Source organism: Trichosurus vulpecula, chromosome 5, assembly GCF_011100635.1.
Source record: "Trichosurus vulpecula isolate mTriVul1 chromosome 5, mTriVul1.pri, whole genome shotgun sequence".
Lineage (NCBI taxonomy): Eukaryota > Metazoa > Chordata > Mammalia > Diprotodontia > Phalangeridae > Trichosurus > Trichosurus vulpecula.
This window is the reverse complement of record NC_050577.1, coordinates 134,653,690-134,677,160: the sequence shown is the minus strand read 5'-3', so window position 1 is coordinate 134,677,160 and position 23,471 is coordinate 134,653,690. Positions and strand designations below refer to the sequence as shown.

The following is a 23,471-nucleotide window of genomic DNA, read 5'->3' as shown; positions in this document are numbered from 1 at the left end:
AATTATGCTACATAGAAGAGGCATAAAAGAGCTATTATAATGGAGGGGGCAGATGGGGGGTAAAGTGGTGGGCAAATCTTAAACCTTACTCTCATTAAAATTGGCTCAAAGAGGGAATAACACACACACACACACACACACACACTCAGTTGGATATAGAAATCTATCTTACCCTATAACGAAGTAAAAAGGCATGGAAATAATAGGAGGAAGGGGGATTGATAAAAGGAAGGGTAGACTGGAGAAGGCTGTGATCATAAGTAAAACATTTATGAGGAAGGAAAGGCTGGAGAGTAAGAGCAAGAGGTGTATAAACAAGGGGAAAACAGCATGGAGGGAAATACACAGTTATCATAACAATAAATGTGAATGGGATGAACTCACCCATAAAACGTAAACAGATTGCAGGATGGATTAAAACCCAGAATCCTACAATGAATTGTTTACAAGAAACACCTCTGAAGCAGAGAAATATAAACAGGGTAAAGGTAAGGGGCTGAAGCATACTCTATTACACTTCAACTGAAGTAAAGAAAGCAGGTGTAGCAATCATCTCAGACAAAGCAAAAGCAAAAATAGATCTAATTAAAAGAGACAAGGAAGGAAACTATATCTTGCTGAAAAGTACCATAGACAATGAAGGCATATCAACACTAAATACATATGTACCAAATCATATAGCATCTAAATTTTGGAAGAAGAAGTTGAATGAGGTACTAGAAGAAATAGATAATAAAGCTATACTAGTGAGGGACCTCAACATTCCCCTTTCAGAACTAGATAAATCTAACAAAAAAATAAATAATGAAGAAGTTAAGGAGGTAAATACAATTCTCAAAAAGTTAGACATAATAGATCTCTGGACAAAACTAAATGGGAATAGAAAGTAATATAACTCTTTCTCAGCAGTACATGACACCTATACAAAACCTGACCGTGTATCAGGACACAAAAACCTCCCAACCAAATGCAGAGAAGCAGAAAAGTAAATGCATCTTTTTCAGATCACAATGAAATAAAAAGTGCATTCAATAATGGATAATGGAAAGAAAGATTAAAAATTAATTGGAAATTAAATAGTCTAATCCTAAAAACACAAGTTGGTCAAAGAACAAATCATAGAAACAATCAATGTTTTCATTTAAGAAAATTACAATGAGATAACATACCAAAATTTATGGGATGCAGCCAAAGCAGTACTTAGGGGAAAAATTATATCTCTAATTGTTTACATCAATAAAATAGAGAAAAAAGCAGATCAATGAATTGAGTATGCAACCAAAAAAAAAAACTAGAAAAAGAACAAATTGAAAATCCCCAATTAAACACCAAAATGGAAATGCAGAAAATCAAAGGAAAGATAAATAAAATTGAAACTAAGAAAACCATTGAACTAATAAAAAACTAGGAGCCGATTTTATGAAAGAAAACAATAAAATAGATAAATCATTGGTTAATTTGATTTTAAAAAAGCAAGAGGAAAACCAAATTACTTGTGTCAGAAATGAAAGGGGTGAATTCACCACCAATGAATAGGAAATTAAGACAATTGTTAGGAGCTATTTTACCCAATTATATGCCAATAAATTTGACAACCTAAATGAAATAGATGAATATCTACAAAAATATAAATTACCCAGATTAACAGAATAAGAAATAAAATACTTAAATGGCTCAGTCTTAGAAAAAGAAATTGAACAAGCCATCAATGAACTTCCTAAGAAAAAATCGCCAGGACCAGATGGATTCACAAGTGAATTCTACCATTCATTTAGAGAACAATCAATCCCAATGCTATATAAACTATTTGTAAAAATAGGCAAAGAAGGAGTTCTATCAAATTTCTTTTATGACACAAATAAGGAGCTGATACCCAAACCAGGAAGTGCAAAAACAGAGAAAGAAAAGTATTGACCAATTTCTCTAATGAAATCAGTTGCAAAAAATTTAAATAAAATACTAGCAAAGAGATTACTGCAATAAACACAAGGATCATACACTATGACCAGGAGGAATGTATACAAGGAATGCAGGGCTGGTTCAAATTAGGAAAACTATCAGTATAATTGACTATATCAATAACATAAGTAAAAGAAACCATATGATTATCTCCATAGATGCAGAAAAAGATTTTGACAAAATACAGAATGCATTCCTATTAAAATACCAAAGAGCACAGGAATAAATGGAGTTTACTTTAAAATGATAAGTAATATTTATCTAAAACCATCATCAAGCATTACCTATAATGAGAATAAGCTAGAAGCCTTCCTAACAAAATCAGGGGTGAAACGAGGATACCCATTATCACCTCTATTATTTAATACTGTACTATAGCAATAAGATAAGAAATTGGGTTAGAATAGGCAATGAGGAAGCAAAACTATCACTCTTTGCAGATGATACAATGTTATACTTAGAAAATCTTAGAGAATCAACTAAAAATTACTTGAAATTATTAACAACTTTAGCGAAGTTTTAGACTACAAAATAAACCCACATAAATCATCAGCATTTTTGTATCATACCAACAAAGTCCAGCCACAAGAGATAGAAAGAGAAATTCCATTTAAAATAATTGTACACAATATAAAATACTTGGGAGTCTACTTGCTAAGACAAACCTGGAACCATATGAACACAACTATGAAACACTTCTCACACAAATAAAATCATATCTAAATAATTGGAAAAATACTGATTGTCCATGAGTAGGCTGAGCCAATATAATAAAAATGACAATTCTACATCAATTAATCTATTTATTCAGTGCCATACCAAACTAACAAAAATTATTTTATAGAGCTAGAAAAAATAATAACAAAATTTGTCTGCGCTCAAGGATATCAGGGGAATTAATGAAAAAATAACATAGAAAAGAGATCCAGTAGAGAATTTAATAATTATTGGACTACATGAATGCCATGATCAAAGAAAGAGCCTAGACATCATATTTCAAGAAATTATCAAAGAAAAATGCCACAATATCTTAAATCCAGAGGCTAAAATAGAAATTGAAAGAATGCACTGAACATCTCCTGAAAGAGATCCCAAAAAGAAAATTCCAAGGAATATTATAGCCAAATTTCAGAGCTCACAGGTCAAGGAGAAAATACTGTAAGCAGTTAAAAAGAAAAAAATTCAAATATCGTGGAGTGACCACAGTCAGGATAACACGAGATTTAGGAGTTTCTACATTAAAGCATAAGAAGGCTTAAAATATAATATTCCAGAGGGCAAAAGAGCTAGGATTACAACCAAAAATCACCTACCCAGGAAAACTGAGTATAATCCTTGACATTTAATGAAATAGAGGACTTCTATTCATTCCTGATGAAAAGATCAGAGGCTGAATAGAAAAATCTGACATTCAAATACAAGACTCAAGAGAAGCAAAAAAGGTAAACATGAAAGAGTAATCATAAAAGACTCAATAAATTTAAGTTAAACTGTTTACATTCCTATATGGGGAGATGATACATGTAACTCCTAAGAACTTTATCATTATTAGGGCTATTAGAAGGAGTTTACATAGACAGATGGCATGGTGTGACTCAATTATGCTGGGATGATCTCTAAAAAAATGAAGGGGTGAGAAATAACAGGGAAAGAAGGAGTAGAATGGTGACATCTTCCTCATTCATCTTATCTTCCTGAATTCAAATTCAGCCTTAAATACTTACTAGCTGCGTGACCCTGGGCAAGTCACTTAACCCTGTTTGCCTCAATTCCTCATCTGTAAAATGAGCTAGAGAAGGAAATGGCAAACCACTCCAGTATCTTTGCCAAGAAAACCCCAAATGGGGTCACATAGACTCAGGACTCAACAACAACAGGGAGATAGAGTGCCTGAGGAGGTGATAATCTGCCATGAGCAGGCCATTCCTGGAGTAGAGCAGACAGTTCTAGGATCGACAGGATAGACAAACTGGAGGATATCTAGAAGAGTGATTAGAATAGTGAAGGATCTTAGGATCATCCATAAAGACACTGAGGTCATTTGCAGTTAAGAAGAATACATCAAATTCTTATGAGTGCCAACCTTTTGTCACTTGTATTCTTAAAACTATCCAGAAGTGGATGGGCTCTCCCCGAGGTAAAGAGATCCCTTTGCCGGAAGTTATAGAGGATATTCTTGTTCAGTTATGTTTAAAGTAGATGATCTCTGGGGTCTATTCAATTTTAAAATTCTGGGGAAATGTATGTTTTTTTTAATCCTTTGATGGGGAAGAATTCCGATCAACTTTTTTTTTTAACCAAGGAACAGAATCTTTTATTTCTTTTAATTATCCTGTATACTTGTAACACTTTCATTATAAATCATCAAAAAAGTATGCTCTGTATTCAGAAAGAAGGCAGGATTATATGGTCCAGGGGAAAGAAAGCTGATTTTAGAAGCAGTGGACCTCATTTCAAGTCTTGTTTCTATTTCTTACTAGCTGTGTGAAGGTTACTTAATCTCTCCAAGCTTCAGATTTCTAATCTGCAAAATAAGGAGAATAATATATTACCTAAACAAGGTTTTTCAAGGTAAGCAAAGTATTATATAAATGTGATTTTAAATTTTTTTCAGCCAGCAGCCACTGGACAGCCTACGCCTTGACTGAACAGATCCTCGTGTTAACTGAATAAGGGCTATTTATAGACTGTTGCCACAAACTTCGAGGTTTGCATTAAACACTGAATTTATGTACAATATTTGCCTCTTACAAATTTGTAGGGTCGGTCTTCCCAGCCCTACTGATTTGGAGCTATCAAATGCTAGATCTAGAAGGGACCTTAAATATCATCATGATATTGCCTAATCAAATGAAGAAACTCAAAAACAGTTACTCATATGGCTTTGGTCTCAATGTACAAAGGACAAAAAACAATGAAAAGAAAGCAAGAGTTTAAAAAAATGAGACAAGCCCTGCCAACTACCACTTTCTTGTCTCTCCAAAGATGTGTTACCCAATGTATTAAACTTGCATCGAAGGTCTGTTTATTTTGTAATTAACAAAGGATAAAGGGATCTTTTTTCTGGAATTTAGTTTCTAGCAACCAACTACAGGCAACCATGGTTAGCTTAAGAGACAAAGACTTAATCTATTCACATTTACATAGTTTTATGTCTCAAAAACTACTTTACGTACAATGACCCTGCAAGGTTGATATTATGTTTCCCATTTTACAGATGAGGAAACTAAGGTTCAGAGAAGCTAAGTGACTTTCCTAAGAATATACAACTAGTAAGTGATAGATTCTGGATTCAAATCAGGTTTCACTGCGTTTTGCAACACATCGCACCCACCACCTATTCTAAAATGCCTGAGAAACTGGCATAGCAGTTCTGAGATTTGTTTTATTTTTGCCTGATGAGGATCTTCAACTAAAGTCTTCGTGTGATAAATCTATAATCTGGGGACCGACATCCCAGACTCTAAGCTTATACTAATCCAGCCCTTCAAAATCGTGACTCTTCGGCTTTTGTAGCACTGAACAGAGTTGCCTATGGGAAATCTCTGAATATAGTTACAGCTTCTGTCTAGAGCTTTACAAATATGAATGTATGCACTCAAGTAACAAAGTAAATATTGGGTACACAACAGCTTTTGCTGAGATGGATAAAAGGGTCCTTAGATACCATAAAGCACTCAAAGTAACAATACAAATTATCAGGTGTAGGACAGCCTTTACTCTACCCAAAAGAAAATTCAAAACATATAAACAAATACAATTCTTCTCACTTTCTGGTGAGGCCCACCTTTACCTAAGGTCTTAAAAGTCTCTTATAGCAATATTCTATGATTTGAACTCCCCTTGGAAGAGAAATGAATTTGGGGTTGCTCACAAGACAACACTCTTCCACCCCTCCCTGCCCCACTCCCACCAATTTTCACTTCTGGGATCCCATACAGTATTCCTTATGGCATTGAGGGAATCAGGGACTCCCTTGGAAAGAGTACAAACTTGGTTCTATGTTAACTAGAGATGGAATTTTCTAATTGTACATATGTTGTTCAAATAATTGACAGTATTAGCAGAGGTAAAAGTGCAAATCTCTCCCATAGCATTGCTTAAAATTCCCTGATACTCTTCAAGTTTCAGGGGCCATATGTGCAATCCTTTTCTCTGTCCAAGAGGTTGGGGTTCTCCAAGAATGCCTCTTCTCTCTATAGAAGGCTAGCTCCCTTTAGAAACAACCCAAGTTTGATACTGCTCAGGTATCCCTCCTCTTTCTAGAAAGTTGGATTCTGGGATTGTGCTACCCAGAAAATTCTCCCTCCTCTATCTAAGAAGCTAGGATTATAGAATTTTCAACATTGAGAGTATCGTGGGATCATAGTCTAAGAATTGAAAGTAACCTTAGAAACCATTTAGTACAGACCCCACATTTTAGAGGAAACTATGACTCAGGGCTATGTTTACACTACTAGTAAGTTTCAAAGGCAGAAGAATCTGAACCCAGATCTTCCTGTCTCCAACTCTATCACTCTATCTACTACTTCCCACCATTTATTCAGAAAGTCAAGGTTCCAGAACTCCAGCCCTGTTTCCCCTCTCCATAGCAGTCATGTGGTTGAAAGCATGTGTGCCCTTGCCACTGCCTGTTCAGGAATAGGTCTCATTACTCAGAGTCCAGGAACTTGGCTCAGAATTTCTCAACACTCCATTAATGGCTCCAGCCACTGTAATCTACTACCATTTAAAGCGGTGGGAGGATGGTTGGTCTTTTCCAACAATGCTGTGCCATTACACTGGTGCCCTGCAGTAACCAAAGTTCACTTGCACCTCTCTGTCTTTTATCTGTATTGGGAAAAGAGGGAAAAAATACATACACACAAAATGGGTCAATGTGCATGTCTAGAACATTCTTCGGGAAATGTCATCAAAGTCCTAGTCAAAGGTATGCAGCCCTGTAAATCCATCAAGTTGATCAGGAACCAACCCTCTACACCTCATCCAGGTGTGAGGGTAGCATTGGGTGCTGTCAGTAGGGCACAAATTCTTTCAGGTTCTATCCAAATAGGAGGGCTTCAAGTACAAGTCCAGCGATAGACTTTTCACATATGTTATCTTGGGTTCATGTTAGCTAAGTACAGTGAGGTTCAACATCTTTGGTTTGGCCAAAGAGTCTGAAGTTTTTTGGCTATAGCAGCTCATTAAATCACCTGCTAAAAACACGAAGGGGGAAATCACAGATGCAATCATGGATCCTTGAAATACAGAAGTGTGAGATTAATGAAGTTTCAGATTCAGTAGAATTCTTCCTCCACAATTTCCATGGTGTCTAAAATCTGAGGGCTTTCTGCTAGGTGTGAAATCCTAATGCAATAATAAATGAACCAAACTAAGTATATTAGTCACCATTTCATCCCATTAACTAAATTCCACTTAACCAATCTCCAACCAAGCAACTTGGAGAAAAAAACTTCACATTACCTTTTAGCTATTTGTCTCCTGCCAGTAAAATAATCAACTTTTTGAGGGCAGGGTATCACCACGGGCTTTGTACTGAGCCTCGAGCATAGTCAGAGAGCTAAATAAATGCTTGTTGAAGTAGGTTGAATTTTTGGAGTCTAATTCCAACAGTGTTAATATAGGAAGATTCCTTGGAACTAGAAAGAATATGAAGGATAGAAGAAAAATTATCTACCTTTCCCAGAATAAATCATCTACAGGCAAGTCTGTCTAATGTACTATGACTCTGCAAGTAGTTTTATTTAAGTGATCCATCTAAGGTTCCAAATTTGGTTGCATCTTAGTCGGGGGTGAAATACTTTCAAGGGATCAGAAGTGGGGGAAGGAGGAATTTTTAGAAACATATTAAGAAAAAGAAGTCTTGAGGCAATAAGGAGTGCCTGCTACCACCATCCTCCTGCAAAAGGAGCCAGCCACCTATTCAGGCTCCCTAGGGCAGGAACCACACCCACTGTGCCTCCCTGAGAGCCTTAAGACCTGTGGGTGCTGCTATGCCACAGGCCAGGCCTGGCCTATCTTTGAATACCTGCGACTTTCTACTTGTCAGCAGATTCCACTCAAGTCACTGGAACCTAGGAGTTTTTCAGTGGAAGACCCACAAAGTTCACAGGGACTCTGGGAGAGGGTGGATTAAAGATACCTTTTCTGGATCCCAGGGTGAGGGTGTAGGGGTGTGGAGAATCACTTGGCCTTCCTTTGAAAAGTCCTGGGTTTGACCCAGAGGGATGATCCCCTTCCCTGCCCGCTCCGAAAAAAAAAAAAAAGTAACCCCCCGGGAGCCATAGAGGTCAGACGCTGGGGCGGGCGGTCCTGGAAGCAGGGAGGGGCAAAGCAGGGAGCCGGGCTGGGGAGGTGGAGGGGCATCCGAGAGGGTGCTGGAGGACCTGGGGCCTTTCTCCCTCTCACACTCTGTCTCTGTCCCTCCTCCAGTGGCTCACCCGGGTTCAGGGCGGGGCTCTGGGACAGCCCAGCGGGAAGCCAGGAGGGGGGAAAGCGGCCGCCGCCCGCCCGGGTCCAGGCTGGGTGGAAAGAGAAAGGGGGAGGAAAAGCGAAGGCTGGGGCCGCAGCTCGCAGATCCGCAGCGCCCTGGAGCCACGGCAGACCGGGCAGGGAGAGCAGCAATGGGGCTGGAGACAGAGAAGTCGGACGCCCAGATCTACATGGACGAGGATTCCTACAGCCGCAACAGCGGTCCCGACTACCCGGAACCCGAGAAAAGCGTGAAGTCCATCCAGGACCGCGATCCACGGGGCCTCAACACGCATCTGAAGGTGGCAAGCGGTGGGAGGACAGGGTCAGGGGATGGGGGTAGAGTGGGGGTCAGAAGAGGGGGACAAGGATAGAGAGAGAGAGAGAGAGAGAGAGGGAGAGCCGGGGCTTTGGCTCCTGATTAGGCTACAAAAAGTCTCAGCAGCGTCCAGGGATGGACAAGAGACTGGGAAAGTCCAGCGGGGGGAGACAAGTGGTCCTTTCCCGGGGCAGAGATGGTGACTCTCATGGCTCTCTTACCCCATTCTCCAATTTAAAAAAGGAAGAACAGGCATAGGGTAACTTTGGTAGCCAAACTCTGACTCCGATCCTGAGATGGGGACTATGTGTTGATCCTTCTATTCCTCTCCAGGTGTCCCTACTCTCCTTCCCCGCCCCCAACCTCATCTTCGTGTACGCAAGTGAGGGGCTTTTATGGGTTTGATGAGGGTGTCTCTTGTTTCCGCAGCTGGGCTTTGAGGATGTGATTGCGGAGCCGGAGTCCGCCCACAGTTTTGATAAAGTTTGGATCTGCAGCCATGCCCTCTTTGAAATCAGCAAGTACCTGATCTACAAGGTCCTAACTGTGCTCCTGGCTATCCCATTGGCCTTTGTGGCAGGAATTTTCTTTGCAACTCTCAGCTGCCTGCACATCTGGTGAGAACCCTTTCCGCTTCGGTGCTGGCTGAAACCTTAGGAGAGTCCCTTTCCCACCTGCTCTGCCCCTCCCCCCCAGGTCCAAATAGATTAAATACAAACGTATTTGCTCTCAAAGTGTGAATTGGTAGTTTAAAAAGAATACTCTAAACTAGAATTCTGAGGCAGGATCTTAGAATATTTTCATTGATGTGATTTGTAGTACCAGTACTGACCTAGAAAGGGGGTGTGACAGCACCCTTTGGGTGGGGGCTGGAGGTGGAGTGGGCAGAGGCCATGCTTCCTGCCACATGCTTCTGCTGGGCAAATTTACAGAGCCATGTTGGAACTTGTAGACAGGGTTCTAGGCCTGACTCTTATATCATCACCATTTTTTCCCACTCATCACCCCCAACATCCCCCCCCAAAAAATTAGGTCCAGACAGACTCTGATGACAGGAGTTATACCGAGGTGTCTGAACCCAGTTAAGCAATGCTTTCTGGAATAACTGTGGTAGGGAGTAGATGGGCATAGTAAGAAGAGAAACTGTCAGACGAGGGATCCATCTATCATTACAATAAATGACTCAAGCTCTGGAAAAATGAAAGTCTCTTCTCTCCATCCCACCCTCAATACTTTTCAACTATAATACAACAAAGGGAAAAAAGACTGGGTGAGAAAGAAAAGAACAAGGTGGCCCACTAGACATGAGTAGAGTGAGGGGATACCCTTTTCCACGTTCTCTGTGTCACAAAATTAGTTGTTTTTTTTTAATCTCCCATAAAAGAAACTCACCAGCAAGAGGGGGAAATGCATTTTATCTAGAGGGAACATATTTCTAAGTATCTACTTTGTGCTGAGGGAAAATACTTCTAAGAGATACCATCTCTACATTTCAAATATTATCAGAAAAGGGTTGATGTACAAATGGTTTTCTTTCAGAACAACCCTGTGAGGTTAGGAATGATTGCCCATCTAAAACTAGCAGCAAGAAAATGGAACCTAAGCAGGAGCCCTTCCATCTGAGGTGGTCTGGTCTCATCAACATGTTTAACTATTAAGTATGACCTCATCAGAGAACAGTTGCTCCTTTACACTTTTCTTTTTAAATATAAGTACCACCATGCTTGTTTTTCACTCTTTTAGCAAAACAGGTGATGAATGTTAAACATGTTAGAACCCACCCCACTGCATCTCTGCGTGATGATATAAGTTGTTTAAAGCTAAGAAATGGAAAACCTCAAATGGAAACTGAAGCTTGGCCTTTCAGGTTGAGGTTCTATGGATAGTCATAGTATTGTGTTTGCCTCAATAGCAACAGAATTGCCAAACACCCTTATAAGATATTAATGCCATGAATAGAGAATTTTTTGAGACGTTCCCTATGTTCTTTGTCAAGTTACATAGCACTGCCACCTACTTCGGTGTGCTCAGGGTTCACAGCATTTTCTAAAGTATTACAACTAGATACACTGTCAGCCTATTTCCTTCCCCTTCCTTCATAATTTGAATTTTAATGGTCTGTAAAGAACACTGATTCATTTGGTTCACTAGGGTTCTTTTTTAGGGAATTTAGCTTTGCAGGACTCCAAAGTAGCCATGGAGATGAAATGCTAGTATTGTATGAAGGACTAGATTCAGAAAAACATATGAATTTTCCTGGTTATCAAGGAAAGAGATACCTCCTGGAAACTTTTTGGAAAGTCTGATATTAGCTCACAAATTTATTTCCTCATTTAAAATAATATAGAGGGACAGAAACAGATTCCCCAAAACCAACGCAGAATAAGAATTATTTCTATAACTTGGGATACAATTTCATGCTACTCCTTTAACTTCTTTGTCAGTTAATCCCTCCTATAAAATGTGAATAATAATAATAAGACTACTACATAATCTTTTCTGAAATATGACTTTATGGAGCATTTTTCAGATATAAATTTCAAAAGTTATATATAACAATGAAGAAAAGTTTTATACAAAGCTTTTGTGGTAAAGATGAAATAAGTTAAATGGTGCAAAGTTGTAAATAAAAATATAATTAACCAAATGATGCTTCTGTACACCTGGCTAGCCTGCAAAAGGGATATTGTTTCATTCATGACTCATCCTACCAGTTTTTAGCCCTGTAATATGTATTATTTAAATAGCCTGTTTTTAAAATTATGTGCGTATGAGGCATTAATATTTAATTGTGCCATGCATCTGTCATCAGGCAGCTGTGATTGAAAGTAAAGGGAGTAATTTCAAAAAATTGTTTAAAGGTTAGTTCACTCTTAGAAAAAATAGCTTCATTATTAATGACTTACATTACCATCACACAATGCATATCTGTTCTCCAGTATCTGAAGCTAGACTAAAGGAAGACCTTGGGAAAGGAACAAAGATGGATACATTTCAGTTAGTTTAGCAAGAGAATGGCACCTACAGACTGGGATGACAAGCAGTAATGGAACCTAGAGCCAAGACACGACTAACCAGATTTTTAAAAAAAGATTTTCTTTTTATATGGTTCAAATTGTGCCTATGAGGCCAAGGTCAAAAGCACAGTTCATCCCTACCTAGATTAGCTAGCTTTTCTTGATGATATGCCAGAGAATGGACTGAGACAGTGCATCTTGAAAGTGCATGTCATTGGCCATAAGGAAACCAAAATTTTGCGGAGGATGGTTAGATTATTGAAAATTCATCACTATTTCTGGTCAACTCAAATCTATACTTACTAATAGTCATATAGCAGTATCATCTTCATGTCTAGACAAGAACACATTATACATTCTAAGTCTAGTACTTGTTTGGCTAAAATGGTTGCCAAAATTCATGAGCTTGAACAGAGCTTTTAGTGAGCCTTAGTTGATTTGGTCACTTGGAGGGAAACCATTTAGGAGGTTGAGTATTAAATTTAGTTTAAAATTGGGGAAAGATTGAAACTGTGACATTCAAAAGTCAGAAAATACTGGCTTTCCCAAAGTAAAACGGCACACATACACCCTATAAATAAAAGCCCTCAGGCAGAGTATACTCTATATTGATGAACTAGAAAGTTACAATTTGTTGTATGACTCTAACTTCCATGTAGTTTGGTGGAGAGATATATGCTGTATGGGCAGAGGTAGGTCCCTAGACAACAGAAGTGTCAAGCTCATGTTTTCCAATTTAATTCTGATGCAGATTGATCTGTCTTACAGGCTACCAGTTTGAAGTTGTTATATCATTTTTCACTGTCGATTGATTTAGAAGTATTTCTCAAGTACTTACTATATGACAAGTCAAATCAACTAGCATTGTGCCAGTTACTATACTGGATAGACAAATATAGGCAACAACAATCCCTTCCCTCAAGAAGCCTGCATTCCAGTGGGGAGACAACATGTAAACAGTTACGTAGAAAATTTTTACAAAGTAGATAGAAGGTGACCTTAAAGGGGAAGGTCTAGAACCTTGAGTTAAGACCTCCAGCAGAAGATAGCTTGAATTGAGAAATAGGCCTAATTTTTGTGAATGCTGAAAATAGCACCTTCCTGGTGCTAAATAAACACTATTCATGATAGCCACATCTGTGTTGGTGTTTCCCATTCACATAGAGTGATTTGCCCAAGGCCACACAGTAAATGAATAACATGCAGGGATCAGAAGTCAGGAGTTCCCAACATCAAGTCTTTTATTCATACTACATAGTACCAACATTACCCTGTAATAAATTGCCCCGTGTAATTGCTTAAAGTGTTTGTTACTTTGGTAGATTGCAAGTTGAATTTGGGTTGTATAGATAGGCAAATTGAATGGCTTACATCAAAAGATAAAATACATAAATTCTTTGGAAAACTGTCGGTTTTTCCTGTATTTTATGCTATATAGAACAGCCAGAGATATACCAAGATCAACCTCATTCTCCTCTGCAATGGAATAAACCTTGCATTTAGTACTAGCACATTTAGAATTAGCACTATAGCCAATGGGTACTAGCCATCACGCATATGGAAACACAACAAGGACTTCAGAAATACCTGTGTGCTCAAGGAGCATGACAACCAAAATGAAGGTTAATTAAGAGTTTATTTTAAAAGTAATCCAAAGTTGGAAAAATAAGTAATTGCAATCATACTAGAAAAAATGAATAGCATATAATAAGATTAGTTAAAGCATAACCTAATTTTTCAGGTGCATAGTAATTCAATACTAGAATAATGCTTAACATTTCAGTAATGCTTAAGATACATTTAGGGATTAATATTTTAAGCTATTTGAAATGATTACTTTATACATCTCTTCAAGGTAGGTCAGTATAATAATAATAGTTATTATTATATATGCAAAATGGAGTAATTCCTAATGTCAAGATAGTACATTTAATTCAACAAACATGTGTTGAGCACTTAATAATTGTAAGGCACCTTGCTGGATTTTACTTGCTGTAAATCCTTTAGTCTTGTTCCAATTTGCTTTTCCTTTTTCTGTCCTCTACTTATGCTTAAATAAGGAATAAAAACATTTCACATTTATCTAGGGAAGAACATTCATATACTTTATTATGATACATCGCCTATTCAATTAGGATTTATCAAGTACCAGCAAAATCTAAGACACTGCATGATGCTGGCAATACAAAGGCAAAGTACATTCTATGTAGTCTGTCTTCTTGTTTCAGAAAGACAGAGAACAGAGAATTTTATTGTCTTAATAGTCATTGTTTTATTTTGAGTTTCAAATTCTCACCCTCCCTCTAGGGACTCTCTCATCCATTGAGAGGGCAAGCAGTAGGACACCCATTATAATGTGAAGTCATACAAAATATATTTCCATGTTAGCTACGTTGGGGAAAAAATCGGGAAAAATTTAAAAAGTGAAAAAATATACTTCAATTGGAACTCAGAGTTCATCAGTTCTCTCTTTGGAGGTGGATAGCATTTTTCATTATAAGTCCTTTGGAATTGTTGTGGATCATTGTTTTGATCCGAGTAGCTAAATCTTTAACAGTTCATTATTATTACAATATTGCTGTTATTATATGTAATGTTTTCCTAGTTCTGCTCACTTCACTTTGCATCAGTTCAAATGAATCTTCCCAGGTTTTTCTGAACCCATCCCCCTAAAAATTTCTCATAACACAACAGTATTCCATCACAATCCTATATCACAACTTGTTAAGAGAGTTTTAGAAAATGAATCCTTTTTTAAGTTCTGCTGGCTTCACTGATTATGTCTTATAGACATATAAGGCAAGTGTTGAGGAATGGAATTAGCACCTGTCACAGCTAATTCTGTTATATCAAGCTTGTATCTGGTCATATTTGCAGTGTAGTTGGAAGGTGATGTTTTCTGGGGACAGGGAGCAATGAGCTACATTATTAGGGGGTAACAATATTTTTCACAGTCAACCTTGATTCATTATTATCATGGAGCCCAATGGAAGGTCATCAATAAAAATACTTTATAAGATAGAGTCTGATCCTTGAACTTTTACATTTAAAATTTTTAGTGAACATTTGTGTTGCCTTGTGTTAAAGAGCTGAACAAAACTGCCAATTAAAAAAAATGTAGATGGTTAAAATCATGGATGGATTTAGCTACTTTGTAAGGTACATCCATAAACAAGAGGGAAGTTTTCTTGCATTAGTTCTTTAAAAGTTTAGCACTGAAGTTAGGATACCCAATATACTTGGATAGATCCATGAGTTCTTACTCTTCCCAATATAGATCAAAATCTCTTTACACTTTCCCATCTTGAGCCTTTCTTACCTATGTTTTTTCCCATAAATCCTTCATAGAAGATCTACCTAATGCATTAGAGGCCTTGCTTCTCAAGTCTTAAAATCTCAGGGGCACCAAGATGCAATCTGAGTGGTCTCTCTGTTGCCTCTCAGTCTTACTAAATGACCTGCCTATTTCCTTTTGTCATCACATATCTCTTCCATGATACCTTGTGTAATATACATAGTAGATAACTACCAGTATGCTGTGTGCCCACCAACTGACTTTTCATTGGCCTTTAAGTAATTCATACTTTTGATGCTTCTAAGATCATGGCATACTATGACTCAGGACCATATGACAACACCAGAGGTGTATTGGTGTTAAGAGAGTGGGCTTTCGTGGTAGCAAACAGTTTAGTATCATTTAAAGAATTACACCATTTCCCAAATGTCATCCATCCTAATTTCCTCCTACTACTTTCTCCTGGAGCTAGTTCATTGTCTATCTGTAGGTCCTGTTCAAAATAAAAATACCTATATAGATGGGACAACTCAACAGGGTACCCAATCATTTGTATGATATAATCTAGGCAATATTCAGTTTTCCTCCACTTAGATTCTTGCCTAATTAGCAAATATCCTTATTACTTAAAAAGTAAAATATTTAAAAGCTAACATACTTTGTGGGTATTTGGGGTATTTTGTTGCTAGCAAATATATAGGTACAGATATAGCTATACGTAGATCTAACTATTAAAGAGACAAATGTATCACTGTTTTTTAAACCTACAGTACAGATTTATATGAATTCTTATCTGCTCTGTTTTATGAAGGTGTAATAATCAGTGGGTGCATTTGGTAACCTATTTCACACTAATATGTCTTAAACTGTTTGCTTCCATTCTAGGTTTGTGGTGCCTTTTGTAAAGACCTGTTTAATGGTCCTCCCATCAGTGCAGACAGTATGGAAGAGCATTACAGATGTTCTCATTGCTCCTGTGTGTAAAAGCATGGGACTCATCTTTTCTTCAGTCAGCCTGAGACTAGGTTCAGAGTGAATGATATGGACCCTGCTGCTGGAAACCTCATATACTGTAATACTTTAGGTTGCTGTAACATAGAAGCACTACTGTTCATTTCCAAACTGTTCTATTTAAGATGATTGTTTATTTTTTAAAGGGGAACAAATGTATTTGGGACTTTAAAAATTGAAATTAATTTCTTCCTGGGTAATAGTTTCACAATTTATTATCCATGTAGGTCATATCCAACATTTTATCCCAGAGTTATGGAAATAGTTGGAAACATCTAATTTTAATGGCATACAATTTTTGTCTTAGGACAGAAGTTTACCTTTTCTGACAATCATTAATTTGAACCATATAGTTGAAATATTTAGGTATATATTTCTCAAAAAGTCATGGCAGTGAGAGAGAGACACTATGAACAATGTAGAAACTACAGAAGCACAAGCAGGGAGTGACATATTCTACAATAACGTGAGAACATGTAAATGTGAAAAACAGATCCGTGAAAAGGATGAGAGGGAGTACGGTGTGGTGGAGTGGAATATGCACCTCAGGTAGACCTGTGTTCAAAGTTGCCTCCACTGTTTGCTACCCAAGTAACTTTGGGCAAGACACTGACCCTCTCTGAGCCTCTACATCCTCATCAAAATATGAGAATTGCATTAGATGATCTCTAATGCCTCTTTAAGCTGTCATATGATCCTATAATTACATCCCTTCAAATAAATTATTATCTGATTTGGAGGATTATTCTTTAACCTGCTGCCCTATTTAAGAAGTTCTATTTTGTTGTATATTTTGTACTTAATGTAAATGTTGCGCTATCAATTTTCCATAAAGCACTTTGATTGTTTTTTGTAATCTTATAGAGTTATTAAGCCAAATGGAGTCATCCACATGTGAATCACACACAAAAAGGAAAGAAATTTAGATGAGGGAGATTGCACTGAAATGATTATATAAAGCATATTTTTTTTTCTTTAAGAATTTAATGTAAAAAGGTTGGCATAAAATGCTTTCTTATTGGACAATGTAGATAAAAGAGCCTGAAGTATGTCTTATGAATAATGCTTATAGTAAATACAGATTGCAGTAAGCCCTACCTAATCATTATGAGTCATGATAGAATATTTAAAATAATCTATGCCCAGATGATACTTCCTCTCTTGTATTCAGTCGCTAAAAAAGCGCTTTCTCTTTTGTGTTCAAACACAAAACTTATATTTGACATTCCTATTCCCTATTCATTTTTCCTTTAAGTGACTATGGTGCTGTTTGATGTAGTTTTGTTTTGCTGAAAATTTACCATAAAAAAGTAATTTCTACTGCACTTAATGATTGCTGCATTTCTTCTTTGACCAGAGTGACACATATATACAGTAGTGCACAGGGTTACATGGATTGTCTACTGAAGTATGTGCTGGTGAGCTTCATATGCAGATAAGCAAGTTACAACAATGAGTTTTTTTGTGATATGTAATGCAAAGTGGAACAAGGACCCATTTGCTGGCACAGTAAATAGGGTGCTGGATCTGGAGTCAGAACGACCCGAGTTCAAATCTAACTCTAACACCTACCAGCTATGCGACTTTGGACAGGTCACTCTGCCTCAGTTTCCTCAACTATAAAATGGGGATAATAACCACCTACCTCGCAGGGTTTTTGCGAGGATATAATTTTTGTAAAGTGCTTAGCATAGAGCCTGGCACGTAGTAGGCACTATATAAATGCTTATTCCCTTCCCCTTTATCACTTGGGAACCAGGTAGCTCAACTTTAATGCTAAAGTTTGGAGGGGAAATACTTTCATTCCAAAATGACAGGCATATTGGAAGCATGTGTAACTATAATAATGTGACTGATTTTCTGATTAAAAGCAAAAAAGCAGAGCCTGTGTAAGGAGGTCACTACAGTACGTAGTCTCTTCTTTAGGACAGTAGCCTTGACTTTTTTCATTTCAAGGCTCCAAAGGGTGTCCCAGAAATTTTAGTGCAGTTTTCAGTTTTAATGGCTTAAAACTGCAGTAAGACCTCTGGAATACATTGTATTTTTCTTGTTCTTTTTTAAGGTAAGGCAACATAGATAGAGAGTTGGCCTTGAAGTCGGGAAGACCCTAAGTTCATGTCTTGCCTAAGACAGATATCTGGATGTGTGATCTTAGGCAAGTTATGTAACCTCTGTTTCTTGAGAAACTCTCTAAGACTTTTAAGTTGCAGGGTATTTGCTGATCTGTATTAGTCAAGAGGGTGTTTCCATATTGGAGAACTCTTTACACTAATGGAATCACAGATAGAAACAATTTTTTTTTAAATACAACCAATAGTGACAAAAATCTCCATCCTTTCAGGGTCATTTGGCTTTTTCAGGCAATCAGAATAGTCTGGAACAATATTTACTAAATACAGCTTGCTAGTGCTGTTTGGGGTTAAAAACAAATGGTAATTATAAAGAGGAAACACTGCATTTATTATGTGGTTCTTAAACTGACTTTTAAGGCAATTCTAGATAGGTTATATAGTGGATAGAGCCTTGGTCTTGCAGTAAAGAAGAATGGAATTCAAATCATGAACATGAATTCAAATTCAGATCAGAAATGATGGTCAGGTTGACCCCGGGCAAGTCCCTTAACCTAATTTAGCTTCTATTTCCACATCTGTAAAATGTGGAAATTGGACTCAGTGATTTCTAAAATCTCTTCCAGTTCTTCATTTGTGATCTTTTATTGAGAAGAGATCTAAAAATATGTTGGGAAATGGCAACATTACTGGTATATGTGACTAATTCAAAGTCAATACACATAAACATTCTCATATTTTTAAAAGTCTTTTCACTTTATAATCACAGCTGAAAATGCCTCAGAAATTGTTTGGCAATACTAAATAATCTAGTTGGAAACAAAGTAAATTTACTCATATTTGCCTTACTGAGATATTTAACTTATCACTATAAATCATGATGCTTTTCTATTCTTTCAGATAATTATTTGGCAATTTTTTTTTACTAATCACCACAGTAGGGATTTGTAATAGAATTACATTTGGACACACTGACTAACAGAACCTAATTATCAAATAGAATAGCACAATTCCTATGTCTAACAGCATTAATTACTTCCGAAGTATAGTATATTGGAGATTTTTGTTAAGTACTGTATTTTATGGAAATGAGGTGGATTTTTTTAAATTCAAGTCAAGGCAAATATGCTGTCCATAATAAACTTTTTAAAACTCAAAACTGTGTTGAGTAATTTTATTTGTATTAGTAGTCAGTTTATCAATAATTTTTTGATTGAAAATAGTAACAAAAATAGGAAAGCTAGGTAGATAGATGATAGATTAAATAGATATAGATACAGTAGATAATTCTGGAGCTATTACTTTTCAAATAGAAAGGGATTGGCATTGCATCCAGTTTCCCAGTACTTAGTATATATTTGGTATCTATAAATTTGTGGTCATTAATGAATGGTTATTGATTTCTACAGATGCTCATTCAAACTTCACCCACATTTCAACTACCCTCATGAAGTAAAAACTCTGCCCTATGGCTGATGGTTTCTTGAAAAGAGTTAAGGGAGGAAAAATGGTTAGCCCTGTGACATCTTGGGCTCCTGGCCCTTGGCATTGGACAGAATACAATCCAAAAAGCTTCCTTTCATGATATAGCCTTGTAAGCAGTATTCTTTGGTAGTGGCACTGGTAGTGGCACAGGTAGTGTTAAACAAGCATTTAGATAAATTAGCTTTTAAAAAAGAAAGCTTATACCCATACAAATAATTTCAGATAATTCAACTCTATTCAGAAAAAATGTAATTTCATCAAGTTGGTCATATGTTATCAGATAGATACAACTGTTAATTGATCATTTTTAGTCTCTATTTTAAACTAAGCTGAGTTTAATTTTGAGAATTTTGTAACGACTCTTAAAATGATTAGAGATGCCTTAGAATGTTGTAAAAATGGAATTGGAAAGCTAATTATATTTTATCCTCTCTATGTGGTAGATGAATTTGATATGTTCAATATTCTAAATTGAAATAATACTATTTCCTTCTCCATTGCCTTCTTTCCTAAGACTTGGAAAGTCAGAAAAAGTAAAACGACACTGGGCAAGTGGCTTAACTTCCTCATCTATAAATTAGGAGTTCATAACTGATGACCTCTAATGTCCCTCTCAGCATCAAATCTATGATCCTATGAAAAGGAAATGTGTCAGTGGCACAATCAATCTTAGAACTGATTTCTAAATCTATTTTTAAAAGTTTTCAGTGAGGGAAACCCTAACACTCCTAAGAAAGATTTCTCTACTAACCATGCTTATAGGTACACTAGGAAATTGTTATTTCTCAAACCCTTTAACTTTCTCATTCCCAATATTAAATGTAATTGAGAATCCCTGCATCTAACAGCCAGCTTTTAAGTTTACAACTCTTCAGCAACCTAGAAGGAAATTATCAAGATAAGAAGAGTCCAGAGAATGTTTGTCACATTAGTTCTTATACATGCAAATTTGTGAAAGGAAGAAAAGATCAGTCAATGTGCTCACAGCGAGGAGTCCACCATTTTTATTAAGTGATTTTCTTTCATGTGGAGACAAAACTATAGCCATAGAACATTACTAGGGCAGGGTCCTGTCGTTCATCTCTACATCTGCCCAACATGGAGCACAGTGCTCCGCAGTAGTAAATCCCTAATAAATCTTCGTTGCATTGAACTAAATCGAATGATACCTGAATCATCTTTTTCAGGGGGAAAAAAAAAGTTTTTCACTTCCTCAGTCTCATTGATGTATTGTTTCCATCCACGCTACTTCCATACGGGACTGGTGTTGGCCTTTGTGTAGATTGGCTAGGAAAGGTTAAAGACTGGAGCTGTGATTTCATTGCCATAGAGAATTCCACCTACGAATATAGGTTGGTGCTTTCTTTGCAATTTATAGAATTAGTTCCCTATAGCACAGAGAGATACTGCTACTTGCTGAAAGTCACATAGCTGGCTTGTGTCAGAAGCAAAATCTCCCTAATTCTGAAGCAAGTTCTCTATCCACTATACCACACTGCCTTCTCTCTATAAATTAGACAGTTATCGATAAGATGTAATTTTAATTGCCCCAAGAATGCCATGATACCCCCCTCTGCTTGGCTCACCACCACCCCAAATCTTCCTATAGCATGAAATTCTACTTTGGGAATTTCATCCTTTTTTAAAAAAACAACACAATGAGATTGGGGGAAGGCAGAGAGAACTACATCATAATAGCTTAAATCTAAACAGTGGTTTGTACTTTATAAAGTACTTTATTTCACAACCCTATGAGGGACTGTACACCTTTTCATAGTGCTTTCCCATACATTATCTCATTTGATCTTGGAAACAATTCTGTGAGGTAGAAAGACAGGGTAGATAGACTTACTATGCTCTATAGATGAGTGATTTTCCTGAATAAAATTGCTGAAGATAATCTTTACCTAATTTAATTTCACAATTTTGCCTGTTGTTGCCCATGCCAAAGGCAGAAATGTAAACACACTAGAGGTGGAAGAAATTGGAAGGAGCTGGAGTAAGGCTGGCCTCTCCTCTATACTCAAAAGAGCACATTGTTTAAGTCTTCTTGAGTGGAAAGTGAAGAAATAAGTATATTGTGTGTAGCAACCAGTGCTGTAGCTAGGGTGGGGCCATGGGCCTTTGTCCCAGTATTGAAAATTTAGAGGGAGCTGAAAGCACCATCTTGGGATCATGGGCATACTTTCTCCCCTACCTGGTTCTACCCCTGTAGAAGCAAAAGGGTGGTAGTATGTTTATCTTAGGGGTGCCTCTTCACCTTTCAGCTAGTTAGAAAACTCAAGATGAGACTTGTTGAGCATCATCTCCCCAGCAGCTGCACAGTGGGTAACCTCACTCCTCCTCACAGAGGCAGCTAGTGGCAGGGTAGATAGCGCACTGGGCCTGAATCAGGAAGATCCAAGTTCAAATCCAGGCTCAGACATACACTAGCTGTGTGACTCTATGCATGCCACTCCATTTCTGCTTGCCTTAGTTTCCTGAACTGTGAAATGTAGATAACAACAGTGCCTACCTAACCAGAGTGTTGTGAGACCCACCTGCATGACAGGGCAAAAGTTGCTGTTTAAAGATGTGGTAGCAACAGAAGCAAGACCAGGAATCAAAACCAAGGTATAGCCTGCCAGTCTGGCTTCGCTGTGCATGTTACCAAAGTGACTATCTGTGGTGTTGACTGTTACAACTAGGCTTTGGCAAAGAAAGAAGCCTATGCAGCAGTCAGGGGAAAATCAGATTGCATTTAAAGGATTCTCTAAAAATAGACTAGGGACACCTATCTGTGTTTTGCACAGTTCTTGCACTTATGTTATATCACTTAGTTTGCAGTGTAGCTGTAGAAGTCATTTTGTCATTCTTCTAAGAAAAGGTAGGGGTGGAGTGTAATGAGACAGAGGAAGAGACACAGCTGGGTGGGAAAACAGCACGTAGCCAAGGGCACATATTTCCCTCCAACAGAAATGAATCAGGAAGAGACAGGAGCAATAGGTCTTCTTTGGGAATGTTCTTCTTTCATCTCATCTGAGTCATGTTTAATCGTGTGCTAGCTGGTAAGCAAAGGGGGCAGAAGGGCAATAAGTAATACCTGTTCTTGGGCTGGATTTTGAACTGGTTTTTAGCTGACAGCTATGTTGCATATCTGAAACTAGGAAATAAAATTAATGATAACAACCCACTAAGGCAAGTTGGACAGATAATAAACATTTATTAAGTACTAACTATGTTTCAGGTACTGTGCTAAGCACTGGAAATACATACATACATACATATATATGTGTGTGTGTATATATAAAACAAAAAATACAAAAAAAGAAAGACAGAAACAAAGACAAGAAGACCATTTTTTCTTCAAGGAGCTTATAATCTAATAAGGGGAAGACAACACACTAAAGGAAGCTGTAAAGGGGGTGGGGGTGGCAGGGAGCAGGGACATGACAGGCAGTCTAAAAGAGTGCAGCGAGGTGAGAAATGAAAAGATGGTTGACTGAACACACTTTTCAAATGGATGTTCTGAGACGAGCTCTCTATCTCCACCCTCTCCAGTCAATGGGAGAGATTCCAAAGGCAGAGAATATTAATGAGGTGTGAGTTCCAGTGATCTGACCCAATGATGAGGTTTCTAGGGTACTTCAGAGGAGTTGCAGCCAGGTGAGAAAGGAAGAGAACAAATGACAGAATTGTTATCGAAGTATGTAAGAGGAATTTACAGTGAGAATAACAATACTGGTATGATTCAGTTCTTCTCTTAGTATGGCTGCCCTTGCCTTTGGAATTGGATAAGAAACTCACATTTACCAAGAGTTAAGTTAAAGTTTATAGACCGTCTAAAAAGCACACAGTGTTAC

At 37.5% G+C, this 23,471-nt stretch overlaps 1 protein-coding gene across 1 annotated transcript; it reads left to right on the top strand.

Annotated features, from left to right (window-relative positions):
• The first annotated feature begins 8,282 nt into the window (after positions 1 to 8,282).
• On the top strand, positions 8,283 to 18,375 carry CAV2 (caveolin 2). Its single transcript, XM_036762112.1, has 3 exons — positions 8,283 to 8,735; positions 9,182 to 9,369; positions 15,950 to 18,375. The coding sequence occupies exons 1-3, from the start codon at positions 8,586 to 8,588 to the stop codon at positions 16,098 to 16,100; spliced, it is 489 nt and encodes a 162-aa protein (XP_036618007.1). The 5' UTR covers positions 8,283 to 8,585; the 3' UTR covers positions 16,101 to 18,375.
• The last annotated feature ends 5,096 nt before the right edge of the window (positions 18,376 to 23,471 follow it).

Bases quoted from the DNA above. Each gene is read 5' to 3' on its own strand.
- CAV2 (XM_036762112.1), top strand. From the start codon at position 8,586: ATGGGGCTGGAGACAGAGAAGTCGGACGCCCAGATCTACATGGACGAG. The intron at 8,736-9,181 runs GTGGCAAGCGGT...TTGTTTCCGCAG, and splicing joins GCCTCAACACGCATCTGAAG to CTGGGCTTTGAGGATGTGAT. The intron at 9,370-15,949 runs GTGAGAACCCTT...CTTCCATTCTAG, and splicing joins CTCAGCTGCCTGCACATCTG to GTTTGTGGTGCCTTTTGTAA.